This window comes from Pygoscelis adeliae, unplaced genomic scaffold, assembly GCF_000699105.1.
Source record: "Pygoscelis adeliae isolate BGI_AS28 unplaced genomic scaffold, ASM69910v1 Scaffold186, whole genome shotgun sequence".
Taxonomy (NCBI): domain Eukaryota; kingdom Metazoa; phylum Chordata; class Aves; order Sphenisciformes; family Spheniscidae; genus Pygoscelis; species Pygoscelis adeliae.
This window is the reverse complement of record NW_008825071.1, coordinates 4,789,294-4,810,446: the sequence shown is the minus strand read 5'-3', so window position 1 is coordinate 4,810,446 and position 21,153 is coordinate 4,789,294. Positions and strand designations below refer to the sequence as shown.

General features: G+C 46.4%; 1 protein-coding gene across 1 annotated transcript in view; it reads right to left on the bottom strand.

Annotated features, from left to right (window-relative positions):
• Window positions 1-5,870, bottom strand: part of GCNT2 (glucosaminyl (N-acetyl) transferase 2, I-branching enzyme (I blood group)) — a 19,668-nt gene extending 13,798 nt beyond the window's left edge. Inside the window, exon 1 of the mRNA XM_009326541.1 lies at window positions 4,949-5,870. Coding sequence (XP_009324816.1) covers window positions 4,949-5,870 — 922 coding nt within the window. The remainder of the gene's footprint in view (window positions 1-4,948) is intronic.
• Window positions 5,871-21,153: the final 15,283 nt, after the last annotated feature.

The window sequence follows — 21,153 nt, the reverse complement described above, 5'->3', positions numbered from 1 at the left end:
ACGGCTGGACTCGATGATCTTAGAGGTCTTTTCCAACCTTAATGATTCTATGATTCTATGAACTCCTGCCCCTGGCAACAGAGAGGTCCTTCATGTCCGCTAGTGAATAGAGTGAAGGGCGTATCAAGGCTGGCTCTGGTCAGAGGCCCTGTGGAGAAGAGGATGTTCTGCCAGCATCCGTTGATGACTAAACAGCTAAGACCTCATTTGGTTTTCAGTGGTACAGCATCTCCATGCATGTTGGTTAAGTTTTGAAGCTAAAGAGGGCGACTTAAAACACTGCTGTCCCCATTATCAAGGCTGGCTCTGGTCAGAGGCCCTGTGGAGAAGAGGATGTTCTGCCAGCATCCATTGATGACTAAACAGCTAAGACCTCATTTGGTTTTCAGTGGTACAGCATCTCCATGCATGTTTGAAGCTAAAGAGGGCGACTTAGAACACTGTTGTCCCCATCACAAGGCAGAAGCTGTTGCATGTACCCTGGTAAAGCAAGTCACCCTGAGTACAGCTGCCACCCAGAGTAGCTGGACGAGGGAAGGATAAGAAGGGTAAAAGAGACAACACCTTGAGTGGGTTTCCCAGGCTGCAGTAAGAGTTATACTCTCTTTGTAACAGGGCAGAGACAGAAGCCAACTTGCCAAGAGGCTGTCAAGAGTGACTGCGGGAAAGGCCTCACATAGTAACAGCAGCGTGATGAGCCCTCTGGTCTGGATAAAATAGGACCTTCTTGGCATGCCTGAATTTGGGAGAAGTTCTCTAAAATGAAACCTGAACAAGAAACTTGGAAAACAGGTGCAGGGAAGTAGGAAAGAGACTTGCTTTTCAGGTGCACAAGTGTATTCAGTCACAGTGTTGAGAGAAGGAATGAGGGTGGTGGTTAAAGTGCTCTGGGAAACGAGCCTCTTACCTAAACACATACTGCTAGCCTCTGGAGATTTGTTCCCTGTCCCTGAAACACCCTGGCTGTTCATTCCCATAACGACCAAGCCCCTTCAGTCCTGCCAGCACAGCCATTTGTAGGACTATGTAGTGATCCAGGGCAAGGACTGATTGCAAATAAACTCTTTTACATTTTCCAGACTGGTGTTATCCCAGGTCATTTAAGACAGAAGAATCATCTGTATAGATGAACCTGGTGCCAGCAGCACCTAGCAGAAAGGTGAAAGTAGAAAACAGATGCTATTTTTGCAGGCTATTGCAGTAAACTACCTGTGGCACATAGATGACATTTGCTCTTCAGACTATGGGCTAGCCCTTTTAACATATTTATTTTGGCTTTGAGCATATACTCTTGAATATTTCCTTGTAGCTTACTTGTCAGTTGGAGGGTGTGCATGGTATAATCTTGAAGATTAAAGCAGACAAAGGTATGACTTGTTTCGTTGTGATTAATGTGAGAAAACTTCCTATAGGTAAAAGCTTTAGCACAAAGACCTGAGCATGTCAGTTTTAGACAGGCAAGGTTTGTAAGAGTAATATAACCCATGGGACTTTAAAGTTAAAGTTTGTATCTCCGTATCCTCATTTCCTAGAAATACGTTTTAAATACAATAACAAAAATACGTTCAACTAGTAGTGTTGAATTCCCCAAATACATCTCTTGTCCATATTGGGATGAAAATTATACAGAAACTGTTGATACTGATAAAACGTGGGTAATGCCTTTAAGTATTTCTGCCCTACCCTTCAGATGTTAAAAAAATGCCTGTGTGCAGGTGGCGTTGTAGAAGGTGTCTTGAGCCAGGCTCATGGCTCACTGTCACTGAAAGGGGAAGGTTTGGCTCCTGTTCCTCCTCTCCTTCCCATTTTCCTCTCCTTTTTGCTCACATCTGCATGTTCACACCCAGCTTTAATTTGTGCTGACTTCAGTGCTGACCAGGGTCTTCACCAAGTCAATTCAATTCACAGACTCAGAAAAAAGTAGATTGTTTTTCTTCAGATCTAGTGAGTTGAACTGGCAAAGCTCCTGGCACAGGACTGATGGGCAGAAGGGAGTGGGAAGGGATGAGCAGGAGAAAATTTCCTATTTTGGCAACAATGAGCTTTTAGCGCTCAGCCACGTTGTGCACCCTCACCCTTAGAAAAGAAACAGGGCTGGTGCAGAAATGACAGTGCAACCACGCTCTGTTATTCTGCAGGTGAACGAGTTCTGAAAAAGCAGTTTAATCCAGTGCATTAGACTGGGAGTCAGGTGTCAGTGCTCCAGTGCTGGCTTTGCCTGTGGTCTGGTTTAAGACTCTGGGAATACCATTTTGCCCCTTTCTGCCTGCTTCTGTGAATGGGAAATAATAGCACTGATCTCCCTTGTAAAGCATGTTGGTGTCCCTGAATGAGAAGTGCTGCTATTACTTCTCCTGACCTTTATTTCCCCACTTGAACAATGTTAGTTACTAGTGGACCCACATATGCATATGTCAATGTACATATCGATGGGTACCCTGAGGGATTATCACCTGAGGCTGCCTGTATCCCAAGTCATGCATATGCTGTGACCCTATTGCATGAAAGTGGGGACAGGATTTTGGCTTGGAAAAAGATTCAGTAAGGCTGCCCTGAAGGACTCCGTAGCATGGACTGTGGATGCACACCTCCCCCACAGTGAGCAGAACCTGCTTTCTGCTCTACGTGAGCAGAGAGGGGAATGGTGGCCCAGTGGTTATGCTGCTGGCCTGGGACATGGCCGCTAACCTGCAGTGCGGTGGTGTGCCCTTCTTGTGCGACCCGGGGGAAGTGATTTAGGGCCAGTCACTTCAAGCCTACATACTTTGCAAATACTTTCCCTTAATTTCCCCATGTTTCTCTTCCTTATCTGAAAAGTGACTTTCAAGAATTTTCTGTCACACAGGAGTCATGTGGGAGATAAGTGGCCAGAGATAAATACCAAAGATAAGTTAAGACTGTTATTTGAAAACCAACTGAATGGGAATTGAAATTCTCTAGCCTTTAGGGGGCTAAAAAAAACCCCTTGGTCTTCATTGCATGACTCTGGGTAATAAGCATGCTATTTTAAGATTTGGGGACCAAACAGTCTTTTTTTATCTTTTATCTGAACTGAGATTATCATGGCTGTCTGAAACTACAGATATCTGTTTGGTTTAGTTCTTTCATGATACATCCAAACTGGTCCTTAAATGATCTCTCCACTTCCCTGGAGGCCTCCAACTATTTGTTCTAACAGCTGGACCACTGCTTGACACTATTGTCTCCCTTCGTATGCATGAAAAGCTAAAAGGAAGTGGCTTGGCCAAACTTGGACAAGAGGTTTTTGTTAGAACCAGGAACCAAGTCCCAGGCTAACACCCCATGCACTGAGAGGGACTTCTCACCCCAGAGTTGCTCAGAGCTCTGGATCTGAATCAGATACATTCAGATGAGACACTCCATACTATGCTTTCATGTTTGGATTCAAAGTCCTGGACAACAGCAGCCCTGAGTCCTGACTACATCTGTCAGAGCTGCATGGCCGCTTTTGCTCACCCTAAAGTGATGGCAGGGAATAAAAGCAGAGGAAGGAAACATATCTGCTGTAGAAATGTTTCATCTTTTTCAGATTCCTCTTTCGGATGCAAAGAGAACAAGCACAAAAAAAATGTTGTGCCAATGTGCAACACTGGAAAGCGTACAGTGATGATCATGGAAATAAACAATGAAATACGCAGCCTACGTAAGCTATACAGTGCAGTACAACAAATGGCAACCATCTAAAGCTTTCCGATCGTGGAGAACATATCTCATCCCAGGTTTATTGCTTCTGAGGCAATAGACTACAATAAGATCACAGCAACCAGCTTCCTGGAAAAGTTAGCTAGCTCCAAATAATATACGCTGATGATTATACCATAAATATCTCGATCAGTAATCATTTGTGCATCTTGTGCATGCCAGTTGTAACATAGAGTTATTGGAAGAGCAAGCACTATTCTCAGAGAGAGTTATGTGATAATTTGAAAGCAGACTGGCCTTGCAAAATGGACCCACAGTCTGCTGCTTAAGTTAAAGTAGACATGCTCTGCCTCTCTGTTACTGCTCCTTGTTTTAGCTTCCCACAAGTTACAGTAAGGAGAGGGTGGAAAGAAAAAAAAAAGGCAGGAGAAGAAATTTATCTTTGTTTCCATTCTGCATATCCCTGCTTTGGGCTGCTGTGAAGCTCTAGGGAGTCGGGAGCAGTAAAGTCCTATCAGGTGCTTCTAAAAGCAACGTGCATGGGGGAGAAGTCCTGTGCATCTCCTGACCCTTTCCCAGCCGTATGAACGAGGTAAAACTAATTGTAAATACATAAGGTAAAGATGAAAATACTGGCTCTGATTCTGCTTCTCTGAACAAATCCTTGACCTTGTACAATGGAGTTTAGGCAGAGGTTATGAGTACATGTTTATTTTGCAGGTGTTATGGGAAAGCTGGTGTGTGTGCATGTGTGTGTACCCACAGAAAACCATGTGAAGACTAGAAGCAGATTCTAGCCTGAACTCAAATTTTCTGACTCTGGAGTAATAGATAGAGAGGGAGGAATTGACTTCTATTTGTGGAAAAATAGAATTCCCCCCAGCAAAATGAACATCTTGTAGAAAACACCTTCACTACAATGCTTGCATACCTTTCATATTTTAATCTTTATACCTCCTCTTCATCTCAATTTTTATATGTAAAATCAGCTGAAATGTCCAAGGATTTCAATTTGAACTTAGGTCCCCTGGGCTTCCTCCTGCTCAGATGCAGAACGGTAATGCACATGCTGCACGGCGCAGTCATCTCTCCCTCAGCAGACAGAAAGGGCAAGTAAGCTTAATAGATAGATCAGCCTTTTATATCAGTTATGATCCGATTAAATTTTTCATCTAGGCTTTGTCAAAATCAGCCTCAGATTTACGTCCCTGTGTGTGTGTGTGCATGTGCGCAGCTGTGCGTGCACGTGCGTATCTACAGAAAACAAAAGTGAAGGTGTACTCACCCGGGATCCTGTTGAGCGTCACCCAGAAGTGCTCGTCAGGGCTGTAGGTGTCCTCGGACCAGGCCAGCAGATCGATGGCACGCTGGTCCCGCAGCACGAACTCCACAAAGGGCCGGGTGACGGCCACGTACGCGGAGCCGAAGTAGATGGTGATGTTGTGGGGCGGGGGCGCCTTGCGCACAAACGTCCACAGCATGAAAGAAAAGAAAGAGTATAATTGCTCCCTGTGCACATATTTGGTGCGGGCGGTGACATGGGGGGGTGGCAGCACCCCGGGGGTGACGTTCTTCCCCCCGAGGCCCTTCAGCAGCCGGACGATCTCCCGGTTGGTCTTCAAGGGGAAGTCCTGGCCGCAGGTGTTGAGCAGGTAGCGCCAGGGCACGGCCGAGGCCAGCAGGTCCCTCATGCAGTGGAGGTCGGCCCGCAGGCGGGAGGCGCCGCCGTAGACCACCCGCTCCGCCCGGGAGGCGAGGAAGGCATTGGGGAAGCAGCCCACCAGGCGCCGCACCGCCTGCCGGAAGGGGGCCGGCGCCTTGGCGTCCACATGGATGCAGTAGATGTTTTGGGGCATGTACACCGCCCTGAAGAGCCGCTCGAAGGTCTCGAACTCCTTGTGCAGGGTCATGACGTAGGCAATGGGGAAGGCGGCCTCCTCGGCCGAGAGGGCGCGGGTGATGTAGTGGTTCTGCGTGATGTACTCCATGCAACTGGATTCTCTGAATGACGTTTTTAAAGTGTTTTCCTTCAGAAAAGGCACCTTATCTTCAGTAAGCGCTTTACAGGCTTCTGCTAAAGTTGAACTCACCGAGAAGTTCAGCCTCCTAAGAGATTTTTGTGCATGCAGATTAACAGCATAGAAAACAAATGGAAGTGAAACACTGAGAATCAGGGCAGTGAAGAAGCAATATCTGAGTGTATTCATTGCTGCTCAGAAAAAGAGTCTCACTTGAAATATTGCAAAGAGGTCAGATCAGATACCACAAACAGCTTGTTTTGCTGGCTGCCCTTGCTTCCTGCTGGAGAACGCATGCAACCGTCTGATGCGTAGTATACAGCTGCTGTACTTACTTTCGGTATTAATAGTTTCGTAGTCATCATTGATGTGGAAGCAGCATAAGTAGCGAACAACTTGCAGATGGAAGCTGCACCATAGCACCCTGAAGATTAAACAGACACATTGCATAATTACTGGCTTGGCAATGAATAGCCGGCACTACATATTCCACAGTGTCCCTGAATTCAATTTATGGGTATGTTCTTCACTGCTCCCTCCCCACTCTCCCTGCATGTATCATATAGCTGTAAATCTGCCTGTGCATGCACCCTGTGACAGGAAAACCTCATATTTACCTCTTGTATCATTCTATTTTTTTACTTACAGGAACTTTTTTTTTAACCACCCAAGTGTACCAGTCATTGCTGCTTCAGAATTATGACAGGTTTGAATTACAGGCAGAAATCACAAAAAAAGAAGAAAAAAAAAAAGAGCAGGGAAACAAAGAAATAGAATATAGAGATCACATGAGCCACCTCAATGGAAAAACTCTTTCTCAGGTATTGGTGAGTTGTAGATTTTACAGATTCGTCTGAAGTTCAGATGCAGGGAGAAGCCAAATCTAGACGTAAATCTGAACAATGTTATGGCAAATGTCAGTGAAAAAGCAGCAAGGTGGCGGCAGACCTCATGATGCCTGTGGCTTTTTCTGTCGCGGTTTGTACTGGACCTCAGCATATTTTGGGTGCAAAACCAGAGTTACTGGACAAAAGATAAGAGGAGGTCAAATTTACCATGCTATCCGACATAGGCTGCTTAAGAGGGGTCTGTGCTGGCAGAACTAAAACTGCTGCTGACTGAGACTTGCAGTGAAGCTCCTTTTTATTGTTTCCTGGACCTGCATTGTAGCAGTTCTCATTTTAGTATGCGAGGAGCTTTTGGTGTGGCTCCTGTAGTGGAAACACGCTCCCCAGTAGGATTAGCAATTGAAACGGCTTCCCTGTGGATGAATGGGAACAGACCTTTCCAGACAATGAGGGTATTATCGTAGGAATATAGTTAGTACTCAGTAAACCGCTCCTGGCCTTAATCAATATAGGTAATTGGTTTCAGCTAATTTGTCAGCTAATTAAAAAGCAAGGTGCACACAGGATTTGCACATTAGTTTTGAGTTCCTGTTTGGCCTCGGTCAGCAGTGACAAACATTATACATTTCGTGTCTGTTTGGAGTCACTTGGCGTTTTCTATTCTATTGTTAGGACAAAACCATCTGTATTATGACATTCCTTTTCATGATCCTCGCATGCAAAAATGGTCAGTTTGAATTGGCACCATTGTTAAAATCACAGCAAGGCCATTGTGAGCAAACAATTTCTCCTCAGTGTGGTTTTTCTGGTTAGGAAATGCAGGTAGCCAGAGTCCACTGTTTTGTGCCCAAGTAAAGGATCTCCTCCTCCCTCGCACCTTCTTGCACTAAGATGAATCTGCCTTGGTCTAGTGCTGCTCTGGGATGCCGTGCAATGTGCACGGTCTCCCCAAAACTCTCCTCTTGGAGCAGCCCTGCATGGAAGCAATCTTCTCTAACACGTGCCTTACTCACACGCCCTGCCTGAGCTGGAAGGTATATACACACTGTATCATGGGGAAAGAGAAAGCAGTCTTAGCACAAGAGCAGTTAAAGTTTATTCCTCTCTCTTCTCTTCTGCCCTCCCTTGTTTTCCTGTTCAGAGCATTTCCCCTCCCCCCCCAGCCATAATCTGGCTATTCAAAGAGAAGAAAATACAAGCCTACCTGAAACAGGAGCTCTCAGGCAGACGCACTGACACCGGACAGTCACAACGCAGCAGCACTCGCAGCAAATGGGAGGAGAGATGAAATGACACATCAAGGCAAACGCTAGCTCAGCTCACACGGTCCAGTAAAATCATTGAGTAATCTAATCGTACGCAGTCAGTGAGCACATCTGTCTGCACAAACAGTAGGGACCAGACAATACACCATCCCATCCGCTTTTGTCTTGCCGTGCTCTCAAGCTCCGGAGGCAGAGCCTCCTACACTGTGGGAACTTCGCTGTTTGTCTGAATGTGCGGTAGACTTTTAGATATAAAGGTTTCAGGAATTTAGATATAAAGGTTTCAGGAATAGGTAAGCTGCCTAGTCTCTAGCAGAGCGCATTTTGCAAGTCAGACTTGCTACTGGTCCAAAGCATAGCACTCTACAGGTTTGGATTATAGGCAGAAATCACACACACACACAAAAAAAAGAGCAGGGAAACAAAGAAATAGAGTATACATATCACATGAGCCACCTCAATGGAAAAACCCTGTCTCAGGTATTGGTGAGTTGTAGATTAATTCTCCAATTAAATTCCAACAGGGACACATTCTCACCTCTGTGCAAACTACCCCTCATCAGCTGCTCAGGAGCAACAGCACGGTGTTCTCTTCCCTGCTCATTTATCCTCCTGCGCAGAGAAAGCAAGACGTAATTAAACATGTCCTAATAGAGGACAGGCAGGCTGTGGTGGTGAAGTTGGTTTTCTTCTGTTAAATATGACTGGATTTTATAGGTGACACTGGTGTAGTCGAGGCATGGAGAGAGATCTGTTTTCTTACTGCAGATTAAAGTACGCATTAGTGTACAGTAAAGCACAAATGTACACATGCAGCTATTATTTGCACTGGAGGAGTGTCCAAAGGTAGCTTACACTGGATTTTGCGAACATTTGGGCACTTGCTAACCTTATGAACATGAACCCAAGGTGTTCCCCTCAGTGGGTGAAGTGGGGCAGCTGGTGTCAGACCCTTAGGGAGGTGCCAGGTCAGGGCAGTGTACCTGCAGCCGGGCCTCTGCTTGGCCAAGGGCCCGTTCCCGGCTACAGGTGCCTTAGCAGCTAGAGGAGTAAAGCAACTCCATCTGCAGGTTGGGAGTGACCTGCTCTGCCAAGCAAGGCTAACCACAGCCTTGCCTGCTGGTACAGGTGTCTGGCTATGCCAGAGAGAGAGCAGGTACATGGATGACTCCTTTTATTTCTAACGGCTCCCCTAAACGTTTAGCATTATCATGCTCTTTATTCTGGCAATATAATTTGTCGCCAGGTATGAAATGAGCATCAAGTCCATAGGGATCTAGAAAACATCACCTGTCAGGGATGACTGAAAAATACATATGGTTATTTTGTCATTAAAAAAAAGGAAATAGGCAGAAAGTCTTCAAATATGCCAAAAAGGAAAACCAGAAGCAAATCCTGATGCAAATAGGAAGGGAGTAGCTGATTCTCCATGTTCTCTGTGCATAGGACAAGAACTAATCATCTTAGATAGCATCAGGAGAGGTGAAGATCAGACATTAGGGAAGCTTTGTAGTGATAAACAGTTAAATGTGGATTAGATTGTCTGGAGAGACTGGAATTTTCCCACTGATGGTTTTCAGGAGCAGGTTAGGCGTAGCTTTTTCAGCAGTTTTGCAGGTCATACTGGTCCAGACCTGGTAATTTTCTAGGTCTTTTCCAGCTCTCTTTCCTATGATTGTCTGTGTTACAGTATCTCTTAGCTTGGCTGTAACTGGGCTGGGGATCCTATTACATCTAGGAACTGTTAACAAAAGGACTTTGTCATCATTTCTAGAAATATGCTCGTCATCTCTGCTACTTACCATTAGTGTTGCAATTTTGGTAAGCTCAAGATAGTCCTGGACCACTCTAGAAGGAAAAGCGTTTGTATGATACTTTTGTGATTCATCCTAAGCATAAAGAAAAAACATTTAATACATTATGAATCTGTAACTGTTTGCCTATTGACAGGTATTTCACCTCTCATGTCTTTTCTCATTAGAACACAAATTAGCTTGATGCCTGTTCCATCTCTTTGCTTAGCTTTCTTTCCATGAATTATCAGGATCCTCTTTCAGAGGGCTGTGGTAGGTATCTGTTGCCCTTAAAGTCTTCCTGGCTGGGACAGGCTTTTTATTAGCTTTAGATAGAACCAAGCCAGGACTTGCCTTGAAAAGTCTCTTTCCCACCCAACCAGGCTATGAGCAGCAGTGAGGTGCCACCTGGTTTGTAGGGATCCGGAGTCTCCCAAAGGGCTTTAGGATTGAAAGTGTCCCCATCATGCTGCACTCCAGGCCTGCTTGGGAGATAACGTTAGACATCCATGACCATTAGAGCCTGCCAGGTTCTTAGTGAGGAATGACAAGCCCCTGGCAGAAGTAACTTGCGACTAGTGACAAACACTGGTTGCCAGACTGGGGAAGAAGTCGGCCAGTGCTGTGCAGCTGCGGTTTTCTTCCCGCCAGCACAAGTGCTGCCTTTTGTAGCCCAAAGTACAATGTTTTTCTTAAGGTTTAGCCTAAGATTAGCTTCCATTGACTCGTTTTCCCTCTGGAGGCTTTACTGTATGCCAAGATCTCCTCTTCGTATAACCAACAGTCTGGGCAAAGCAATCTGTGTTGGTGATCCATCTGCCTCACACTGTGTAAGACCCAAACTTGCACTTAAAATCGCCACTGTCCTGCTGTGATGACAGTCTTTTTCCCCTATCCTTGCCATCTACACCAATTAACCAGTATCACCCTTTTCAGAACCAGCCCTCCTTCAGGCTCTATTAAGTTTTCACATCCATCTCCATGTCTTTTTCCTGATTATCCTCTAGAGATGCTGATGTACGCGCACCCAAAACAGCGCTCAGCAAAAGCCCCGAACTTCACTCCTGAGTGTTGCAAATTGCCAAGCACCTTCCTGTTTGCTTTTGTTTTGGGTGGAGGCTCATGCTTATGTTTTGGCCCCTTGTTCTACTGCTTATGCAAAAACTTTTTATGGCTCTCTTACGGGAAGGGCAGTGGCTGCAATCACCAGTCGCCATGAGGTTGAAGACAGACCCTGATGGCATTACCGAAGCTGGGACAATCTAGTATCCCCATATTGGGTTGCTGGAAGGTTGTAAAGAGGCTAGAAAACTACTGGAAATCTCCTGCCTTGCACAACATCGCATTCCTCAGCTCCTGCAGCCAGCCTCGTCTTGTCTGGTCCCTTCCTGCTAAACTGCCTCTCCCAGGCCAGGGTTTTCTTATTGGGTTCCCCAGTTACCATACATAGCTGGCAGCTGGTACCCTGGCGTGGGTTTTCTGTCCCGTGATGTGTTATTTCACGGTGCTTTCTGGGACTTTCCTTTTGCAGCGTGCCTGGATCCTGCCTTGAACTGCAACTCCACTCTGCAGTCTCAAAATTCTGCAAGTGTCTGTTTCTTTTCTTCCCATTTGGCTTGATTTCTCTGTTTGGGAACTACTTACAGCTTCTTGCCTGTTGCTCACACTGATAATGCTCCTTGGCCTGAACCCCAAGCCTATATTTAGGTTAGGTTTTGCTATACTGCTTTTTATTTGCAAAGAATGTGCACAAAGGCCTCTTTTCCCCGTACCTACAGCAAGCAGAAGAAAACAGGCTGCTTTACTCTTAAACCTCTGCTCACTCCATCTCTCTGTGGTCTCTGTTTAAGAAGTGGCTGGGTAAGTTCACGAGAGAAAGGACCGTTTTTAGAATCACAGCAACCACATCCATCTGGGGAAGACCCTGGTCTGCAAATGGTTGAAGGCTGGAAGGGCGTCAGGAGAAGAGCCACATTTGCTTGCCTTGCTCCTTTGCTCTTCCGTAGGCCTCAGCTCTGGCACCTGCTAGGGACACAATACTGGGCTGGGATGTTATGACCCTCATAAGTTCCTGCTTCCTCTCAGAGCTGCACACACAGTTGCTTTTCTCACTCTCAGATCCTTTTCATATACATGTATATAGCTCAAGACAGCTGCAAACGCTGCCCTGCTCCAGGCCGTTGGTTGTCAGTGGATACTGAGGTTTCTCCAAGTCAGGTCTTGCTCAGGACATTACATGCAGTCAGTGTCTCGGACAGTGGCTTCGGTTGTTTCGGTGATGACTAAACAGTATGGGAGTTTGAGTTGCTCCCCGTGGTTAGCCTGAACAGGCCACAGAGAGGCACATTGCATCCCTCAGCAGGCTTTAAGGTTTCTTAGCTTGCTGCGTCCAGCATGAGGCCACCATCTCCTCTAATCAATGCAGCAGTTCTTGAGTGACTTGGCTTCTCTATCAGAAAACAAAGAAAGCCGAAAGCTGAACTCATGTGCCTGTATTCAGACAGTCCCATCTCAAAAATTTCAGCCGGGCCATCTCATAGTGGAAGTAAGACTTTTTCCAGGGGCATTAGCTGTGGGATCTCCAGAGTTATAGCCACATTAATCATGAATTCCCCAAGAAACTGCCCTACCCCATTAAATACACTGGCATATTTTTTAATAAGGTCACCTGCCTTGTGTCGGCTGAGATGGAGTAATTCCCACTTTCATTACCAGTTTGATCAATTTAATATCCAGCCTGCTCGGGGACTGAGCTCTAGTGATGCCGCTGTGTGTACAGCATGAAATTTGTGGTGTTTTACATCCTATTCAATTGGGTCTAAAAGCACACCATGTCTGTCGATGTCCCCCTGCTTTACCTTTCTCTTGCGCAGGTGGGTTCTTGCTCTCTCTTCCTTCAGCCAGTCCTGCTGTTACCACACCAATGTGGAAAACTACGTAGCCAGTTGGGGAGCTATGGCTGAAGCCTCTGCAGGTTCTCACTTTCTGACTGCTTCCACGGGGACACCAGGAGGGTGGTCCTGTTCCTGTTGGCTGCCTGGTCTTAAGTATCACATATTCCACCCTGGTTTCAGTTGCATAGACGCTAGGGTTGTGTATCAGCTCTCTGTGGCAAAACTGTTGCAGGCCACCACACTGTCCCCAAGCAGTCTGCCCTTGGCATTCACCAGCCAGGACCTTCTGTCCCGTGGTGATAAGCTCCGCTGTGGCAGCAAGACCTGCTTCACGATGTGGGGCTGGCAGCTGCATTGGGGCTTGCAGAGTAACCTCTGTGCTGTCCCGTCTACCCAGCTTTTGTAAAAAGAAAACAGTCCTTTTGACTCCTCTTCTGCAACCACTGAAACCCAAGCAGTTGTTTTTTGGTTTTTTTATCCAATTGGTAGTGGAAGGTGACTGCCATTGGCTCCCTTGGGTTGGGCTTTGGTCCTTTGCGACCCAGCTGATTCAGAGGATTTCCCTCTGGGCAACAAGAAATGGCAGCATGGCCAAGCCATGAAGAGTGGGTGGGCGATAGATATGTTCCAAAGCCCAAACCAGATCAATGTAAAAATTGCAAGTTTTCTTGGGAAAAGAATGACCCTATATTTTTGCGGATTATTTTTACCAATAGTCTTCTGCACTAGTTACTTAATGCTTGAGGCTTTGGGGGGCATCCTGGCTAGCAGCATCTCAGGAAAAAATTCTATGGCCAGGCAAGTGCATTAGAGTGACCATTTTTAATTTACTCAGCTCTGCAATCTATAAAGCAATAGTAAAGCAAACTTCTGCCTACTAAAGTACCAAAAAACTATCCCGGGGGCGGGAAAGGGGTGAAGCAAACAACTCCAAATACAAGCAGGATTTAGGATCCACTGGCAACCATTCTCTGAAACAGGCCGGGTGCCCTTCAGTTAGCCCACCATTCCCTGGTTACGTTAAACGTTCACCCCCTTCTCAGCAACATCCCGGTTAACAGCAAGCTGTCAATAAACGATGTGTTATATCCAACCATTAGATTGCTGCTCAAGTTTGGGCCAACCTGTCGAGCCGCACCGTCACCGGGTATAGCGATTAAACTAACGAAGGTCCCCCCCTCCTGCCGGCAAGCCTCTCTCCGCTGTCATTTGTCCCTTGTGCCACTGGATGGCAATGCTGACTAAGGTATCGCCGAGGTTTCGCGGCCGGTAGCGGTGACCGGGCTGAGGAGGAGGAGGAGGGTTGGCAGCGCCGGCAGCCGGGCAGGGGCAAGGCAGGAGCAAGGCAGGAGCGGGCACCGTCGTGCCGAATCCGTGGGAAACGCGTCCCGTTGGGACATGCCACCCTTTGCTGTTACTTCCAACCTGACAGGAGATGCACGACTCACAGGGGGTGATTTCTCAGGACCCCCAGATTTGGAGGACTTGCATCATGGAAAACCAGTATTTGGTGTCGAGGTTTTAAGCGTAGGAAGGGGTTGCCGGCAGGAGTGACTAAGAGTCACGCATTGGCACGGCTTGCTAGAAATTGCCCAATTTTTATACTTAAAAACTGTACTTAGACTTTGTAAAAACGACTTTGTAAGCACGGCATTGCTGGGTTCAATGACTATTCAGTGAACTCATTTGAATGTGCATAGACAGGGCTTGCTTGAACTGCTGCATCAAAGAGAAATGCTGAAATGAGTCATTTGTGAATCACGGCTTATTTTCTGTTGTTAGCTCATCTGGAATCCCATGGTGATCAAACAGCCTTTTACAATGTGTTAATACATCGCTACTCCATGTGTTTAGCAACAGCTCAGTTCCAATAAATTGTAGGTAGTCACCCATTATAAAGAGGCAGTGTTTTCTGCTGTGTGTAAACAGGCTGGGACGAACTTGGGAGATGAAAACGCATGCGAAATTTCATGCTGTTCCAAACACTCTTTTCCACGCTGCTTCCACTCTGATTTCATACATGCTTTTCTGTCTCCTTGCTTGCAGGGCACAGTCCAGCGAGAAGAGATTGCCTGCAAGGGCAAATGCTCCCGTCCTCCAGGAGGGCTGCGGGCAGCCTCTCCAGCAGGAGCCAAGCCGCTTTCCAGGCACAGGAATGGAAGGGAGGCAGGAGAAAAGCACCCTCAGCAGCAGTTTAAGGTAAGGCCCTGGTTTCCAAATTGGTGGCTGTCCTCAGCAACACTGGCTGTCCCTATCCTACACCTTCAGCTCCACAGGCTGGAGAGCTTGGGCCAGACTATAATCAGGAACTGATCTGCTTAAATTTGGAGGAAAGGGTAATCGACCCTACCTTTTTTTTTTTTCTTTAATGAACTAAATCAATCCAGCAGGTCTGCAAAAAGTTGTCAGGAGGCTGAGGAAGAGGGTGTGAATCCCTTAAGGCTGCTATTGTCATTGAACTCTCCGTGGTGTGAAACCACAGCCTGAGGTGCTGAGCTTCTCCCTGGAGCGACTGAGGCTCAGGAACGAATTCCCTTCTGCCAGCTCTTTTATTGGAGTGAGCGGCTGGAGACGGAAACATCTTCAACCAGCACAGCAAGCTTCACCACAACCCGTCTGTCAGTGCCCTAAGCCCTGTCTGCTTGTATATGAGTTACACGGCCGTAAAGGCCAAATACTCTCTGCCATCAGCTACTTAGACTTCTTCTGTCACACATAATTGTAGCTCAAAGGTCCTGAATAATTGCATTCATATTGGGCCTGATCCAGCCCCCAATAACAATCTTAATAATGCTGCTCTTAACCAGCCACATGAATCCCTTTCAATCCCCAACGCAGGCTCAGTCATGCTGTAATTCAGTAGAGGAGGCCATTCACTGTGGGGCTAATTTAGTTTAAAATGCAGACAGCCTATTTATGGGACAATTTTTTTGTTCCTGCTCTAAATTCTTATGCTCAATCAACAGCCTGTAAACTGGGTCAAGCCAATGCATGACCCATTAGCGTAGGCAGTTGGGGCTTACAGCCCTTAGGAGCTATATTTGTGCTGTGCTCCCTCACAAGTGGGATAGATCCCCTATTTAGCTAATGGGCCCTGCTGTAAAGCAAAAATATAGAAACCCTTTTCCTTCAATTTCATACGATTGCAGGGTTGAGTTTGACCCCCACACTCACCCACTCAATTAGCCACCAGCTTTTGCAATCAACACTGGCCTTCCCAAAATGAAGCAGCACCACTTTCCCCTGTGCAGGAAGAGCACAAAACAGAGGTAAGCAAAAGAGCTTCACCCCATTGAGATGAAGACCATCCTCCCACCGTTGGTGCTGCCAGGAGCAGGAGTCCCAGGAACACAAGGAAAGGTTTTCATCCTGAGGAGGCTCCACATGAACACAGGACTATTAACAAAGCTCAGGTTCCTTAATGGGTCTAAAAGAAGATTAAGAAGTAGCTTATTCACAAGTTTTGAAACTCAACCTGTAGCATGTTGCAAGACTGGGCAGGGGTTAAGACATGCCTGTATCCAGCAGGGAGGTGGGCAGCAAGGCAGATGTCTTGGGTCCTTACCCAGGACAAGTCCCCTGATTTAAGCACCCCCCTCCCTTTTCTCTCCAAGGTTATTTTAAGCTGGCTGGCTGACTTCAGCAGTGTGCCTCACCAAGAGCTTTGGTGGGGCAACCCGATACTGTGCAAGGGGAGGGGAAGGGTGGAAACAGAACAAGAAATGAGGGGGAGAGAGGTGAGAGATGCCTTTTGGGGCAGCTTCCCCTAGTGTGGGGAGCTGTAGCCTTAGGGGCCAGATTTACCTGCGACAAGGGAGGCTGTCATGGAAGAGCTGGTGAAAGGAACAATAAGCACTCCAGGTGGGAAACAAAGGCAGGGCAACCACCCACCCATAAATATGGGCAGGGCAGGCCTACATCTACATCGCCTACAGCTGGGGCCACCTGTCTAAAGGCAGGGAAGGGTGTCAGGAGAGGAGGGCCTGTTTCAGGTTAGCGAGGTTAAGTACAAAGCTGACTCTGGGGCAAGTGATAGCCTGTCTGCATTTGCGTGTCATATTTTTCCAGTGACACTTTGCAGAGCGTGTGTGTGTTTTCTGGATAGCCCCAAATAACCACTGCACCCCTCAGACATGCACATCTCTTGTATGTTTTGAAATAAGTACAGACAGCTGGAAGACAGGAAAGGGGACAAAGACTTAGGAGACTCACTTCTGCAGAGCCCATTTATACCAGGACCTCTGACAGAGTAACTCTTGCCAGAACTCAGGCTGGCTGGGTTCCCTTCCTCTTTGTCCAGCCGTCTCACCACATCCCTGTACCCTTAGGCAACTCACTTCATTCCTTTGTGTCCCAGTTATCTTGAAGATATGGGATAAATAATGCCACCTACCTTACAGAGAAATATTTACAGTTCCTCTTAGGATTTTCTGAAGTTTTTATGCTGAATTTCCTCTGCTACTGCTGTCACCTTTGAAGAACACAGGGGCTTATATTGCAATCCTGATGCAGAGATATAGACGTGTATTTGCCACAAGTACCGTATTGCCTGTCCAATTCGTAAATCTGACCCCTTGAAAGCCTGAGATACTTCGAATGCTTTATTTTTCCTTCTTGTCTTTAAGGGTCTTCCCAGTCTGTACCTCATGCATACTGGGAGATACAGGGTTGTAGAAAAGATGGTGATAAATGTCATGACTCCAGGAAGTGGTGCTTTAAAAACATTAGTCACTTTGGATAAAGTTGCCAAGGAAGGCAATTCCGGCATCTAAAGGAGGATAGGTAAGGAGGGGAAATTGCACAGCTCAAATTAGGGTCAGGCTGTTGGGTAGCGTTGTCCAGGCTGCCCTTGCAGAGCTCTCCCACATTCAAGCGTGGTGTTTCTGGTGCTGGGTTGAAGGAAGAAAAGTCTGGGGTTGTTCTGCCACTGAATTTCCCAAAAAGGAGACACACAGGGGCGCCAAAGACTTAGGAAAAGAAAGCTAAGCTTGAGCCTTTTTCTGCATAGCTCCTTTCTGTGCAGACTCTTCACCCCGTGAAGTCAGAGGGCTCTGCTCCAGAGCAGGTAGTGTTAAGGGAGCAGCTTATCAGCCCGGGCCTGATTTCATTTGCAAACGCGCTGGGGCTTCGCAATCGCTTAAACTTGCCTGGTGTAAACAGGCTAGGTGGCTGCTGGCTGCTAATAACCCTGTGCCTCTCCCAAGGGGAGTCCTAAGGAGCTGCTGCCCAAGGAGGGACGGTGTGCGCTCAGGTGTGGGGGGCCTCACTCCTGTGGGAGGCTGACGCAACGCTTTGTCCTTCATGCACAGCACTCGCAAGCGTGGCCCCAAACTTGCTCTGAACAAATTTCCCGACTAGATTTGGAAAAGCTCCATTGTGTCAGTATGGTAATACCACCCTTTGGAAAATAAAAAGTTTGCTGTCCAGTGTATAAGTAACTGTCTGATTTCCTGGGTGTGATGATGACGGCCTGAATCTCTGTCCGGTTGGTTTGTCCTTGTGAGCTGAATCTGGCATGGTGGTGTCTGCACCTGCTGTAATGGACACCAAGGTGAAAATCCCCAGGACGGCTGTAATGTGGGTGCACGTCAGCCGTAACCTCCATCTTCCAACCACACCCTCGTTTTCCTTTGACATAGGGAGGAGGCTAGCGTAAGAGTGATTACATCAGCTCTTGACTGCCATTAGATTATACATATAGCGGGTTGGTATTCCTTCAATGGCTATATGGAACAATTATACCGGATTATCCAGTGCATGGCCTGCTCTTTCACTCACTTCCAGAGGTTTTACTCCATAGTTGTCAGGGAGGCAGGCAGGACACGTTGGTATAAAACACCACATGAACACAACTGAGCCAAGCAAACTAGACCCGTAGTCTAGGCTGCCATGGAAAAAAAGCCATGCTGTTCACTGTTTTTTTGTTTTGCTCTCCACCGAGTGATATATCTTAGTGACAAGTTGCTCTAGCCATACAGCATTGCTTTTAATACCATAAAGTGTCGTGGGGTGTAGGCATGTGCTAGGACAATGGCTAGAGCTAATGTTAAAGGCTAAATGTATTGCAGCTGCATGCAAGCTGGGCTAGATTAAAGACTACAGCTTTGGAAGTTGCTTGTTAAAAAAAAATCACTTCAGAGTTTTTTTGCGCGGATTAATATTGTTTTGGACATCAGAGCGTCCAACAGTCATTTTCCAATAATACGGCTTTCTGTAATTATTTGACACTTTAAAATATATGCCTTGCAGACAGCAGTTCTAATGTTGGCACAGACGTATCGAAGTAGATTTTATTCAAACTCTGCTGTGGGTAATACCAGGCTTTGTTTTTTAAACATGTCTTGGAATTATTGGGGTGTTTTATTCAATGCACTAAAGACTGAAATTCTGCTTCCAATATATCATATCATGCCGGGATGGATGCAACACCAGCGTATCATTAGAGAAGCTGAGAGTTTCAAACACGGGTGCCCAAGTTTAGCTAGGAAAGAGCACAGGTAGGTACGGGAAATGACCTGTTTTATAGAGATGCTGATCACCTGCCGCTCCTCGTAATACCGCTTTCCTGGCCGTGGGACACATTGTCACCAGCAGTAGGAGGAGCGGATACTGGTCCGGTGGCTAGTTCAGTCCCAGTTCTTGGTTTCCTTTCCTTCCCTTGATCTCCAGCAAACCAGCTGCAAGACCTTGGGGAAATTCCTTATCTTCCCCTTACATCAGTTTACTTATCTGTAAAGCAGATAAACTAATAACACCGCACCTCTCGAGGGTTTGTTGAAGCTTATTATACAGTCGCGAGTGCTTTGAGAGGGAAGTCATTATAAAAACGACAGTGTTAATATGACATGAAGGTAACAGGAAGGAGCCCCATTCTGCTACATGCAAGTCAGTGGAGCTCTGTTATCTGCTTTAGCAGAAGCAGGGATTTGGCCTATGCTTAAATGACTTGCATTTATTTTTCTTCTTTAATGCTAATATATAGTTAAGAGAGAGCATTGCAAGGAAAGCTCATTCCTGCCTATGTGTAAATATTTAGCGGCTGAATAGGCGTTATTTAGCAGGGCACAGTTTCTGCGTCTCCACAGTTTCTAAGGATGTCAGTATAGACTCATTCTAAGCTGCTACAGATCAGAAGATACACCAAAATTACCAGATCAAAATCCTTCCCATGTAAGTGTACACATACAGAATTTATTTTACTGGGCAATTAAATGTGTAAGATAAATATCCCCGGGGGAGGAGGGTTGTTTGAGGTTTTATGGCATATCTTATTATGGGCTCAGTTTCGAAATCTTAATCCAAGCAAAACTCCCCATGTAGAGACTTCACGCTAGAGCGTAACTTTGTGTTTTGTACTCAGGATATGTGCAGTTGGGTGGATATGTGCAGTTGCATCAGTGGATTTTAGGGCAGGGGGGGAGTGAAGTCAGTGAAGCTTCGCCTAAAGAAAAGCAGCCCTTCCTAGAACATTTATACTAGCAATAATGCTTTGATCAGGCAGGTCACATTGAAGGACCTTAGGCGGCATACTGTTTTCTGGATTTCATCTGACAATTTTATTGATGAAAAATTAAAAATAAATGTCAAATAAAACTTACTGTAATTATTTTTGGGTGGCATGGTCAGTAAAACTGCAATCTACTGCAGCTATGAGATTGTTGGCAAAATAGTTGCCTGTGTTTCAAATGCAAAAGCTTTTTTGGAGGACACGTGAGCAGTCAGAATTGCCCAGAAAATACTCCAATTTTATGTCCGAGCTGCAAATGCAACCATGTTCTTAAAACTGGGTGGGTTTTTTTTCTGTTTAAGAAATGAAACGTGCAACAGAAAAAGTGGCTAGGTGGGAGTAAACAAATAATCTGATCTTGGTGTACTTACAGTGGATAGATTTCTTTTTCTAAAGACAAAAGTGCTAGGTGGCTTTAGCTCTTGTGTGTTGCAGAAGAGACCATTTCCTCACAGACATTTACATTTCAGACCATACAGCTGCTCCCCGAGTAATCCGAAAAAGCTGAAGCACAGAGTTTTATCCCACCCATGCTTTATTCATAGAGATGGTCTTTTTAGGAGCTCATTTTCTGGAGGCGGCAATGGCAGTATCTAGCCCTAAAGGGCCTAGGCTGAGAAAGAGGTATCTGGTGAAGCAGAACGTACCTGTTACATTTCCATAGGACGTCTATAGGATGGGAATTTGAACCATGTGGTTGCTCATGCAAACACCGACTAGTCCTCAGTAGCTGGATTGCATTGGTAACGCAGCGTGCGCTCAGGTTTAACTCTCAATTACTTCCCGGTTTTGCTTGTTTAGTTGCTTTAGTGTACTTGGTTTAGCAAATAAATATTAAAGGAGCAGGCGAGACCCACGTGCTCCTTGGAAAAATCTTGCTTTTTCTCTCCCTCCCCCCCCAAAAAGTTTTCATCTCGCTTCCAAAAAGTTGCACTGAGGCACCCCTCCTACCCCTTCACTTGGCATTGAAAAAAAAAAAGCTATTTATATCCAGAGCTGATTTCCAAACTCATCAGCCCCCTGACAACACTCTGGCACTTCAAAGCGCCGGGCCGGGGACCCCGGGGGTCTCTGGGCGGGGGGGAGGCAGCAGGCGACACGCGGAGAGGTACCGCAGTGCCGTACCCAGGGGCACGGCATCCTCATCTTCCTCCTCCTCCTCCCG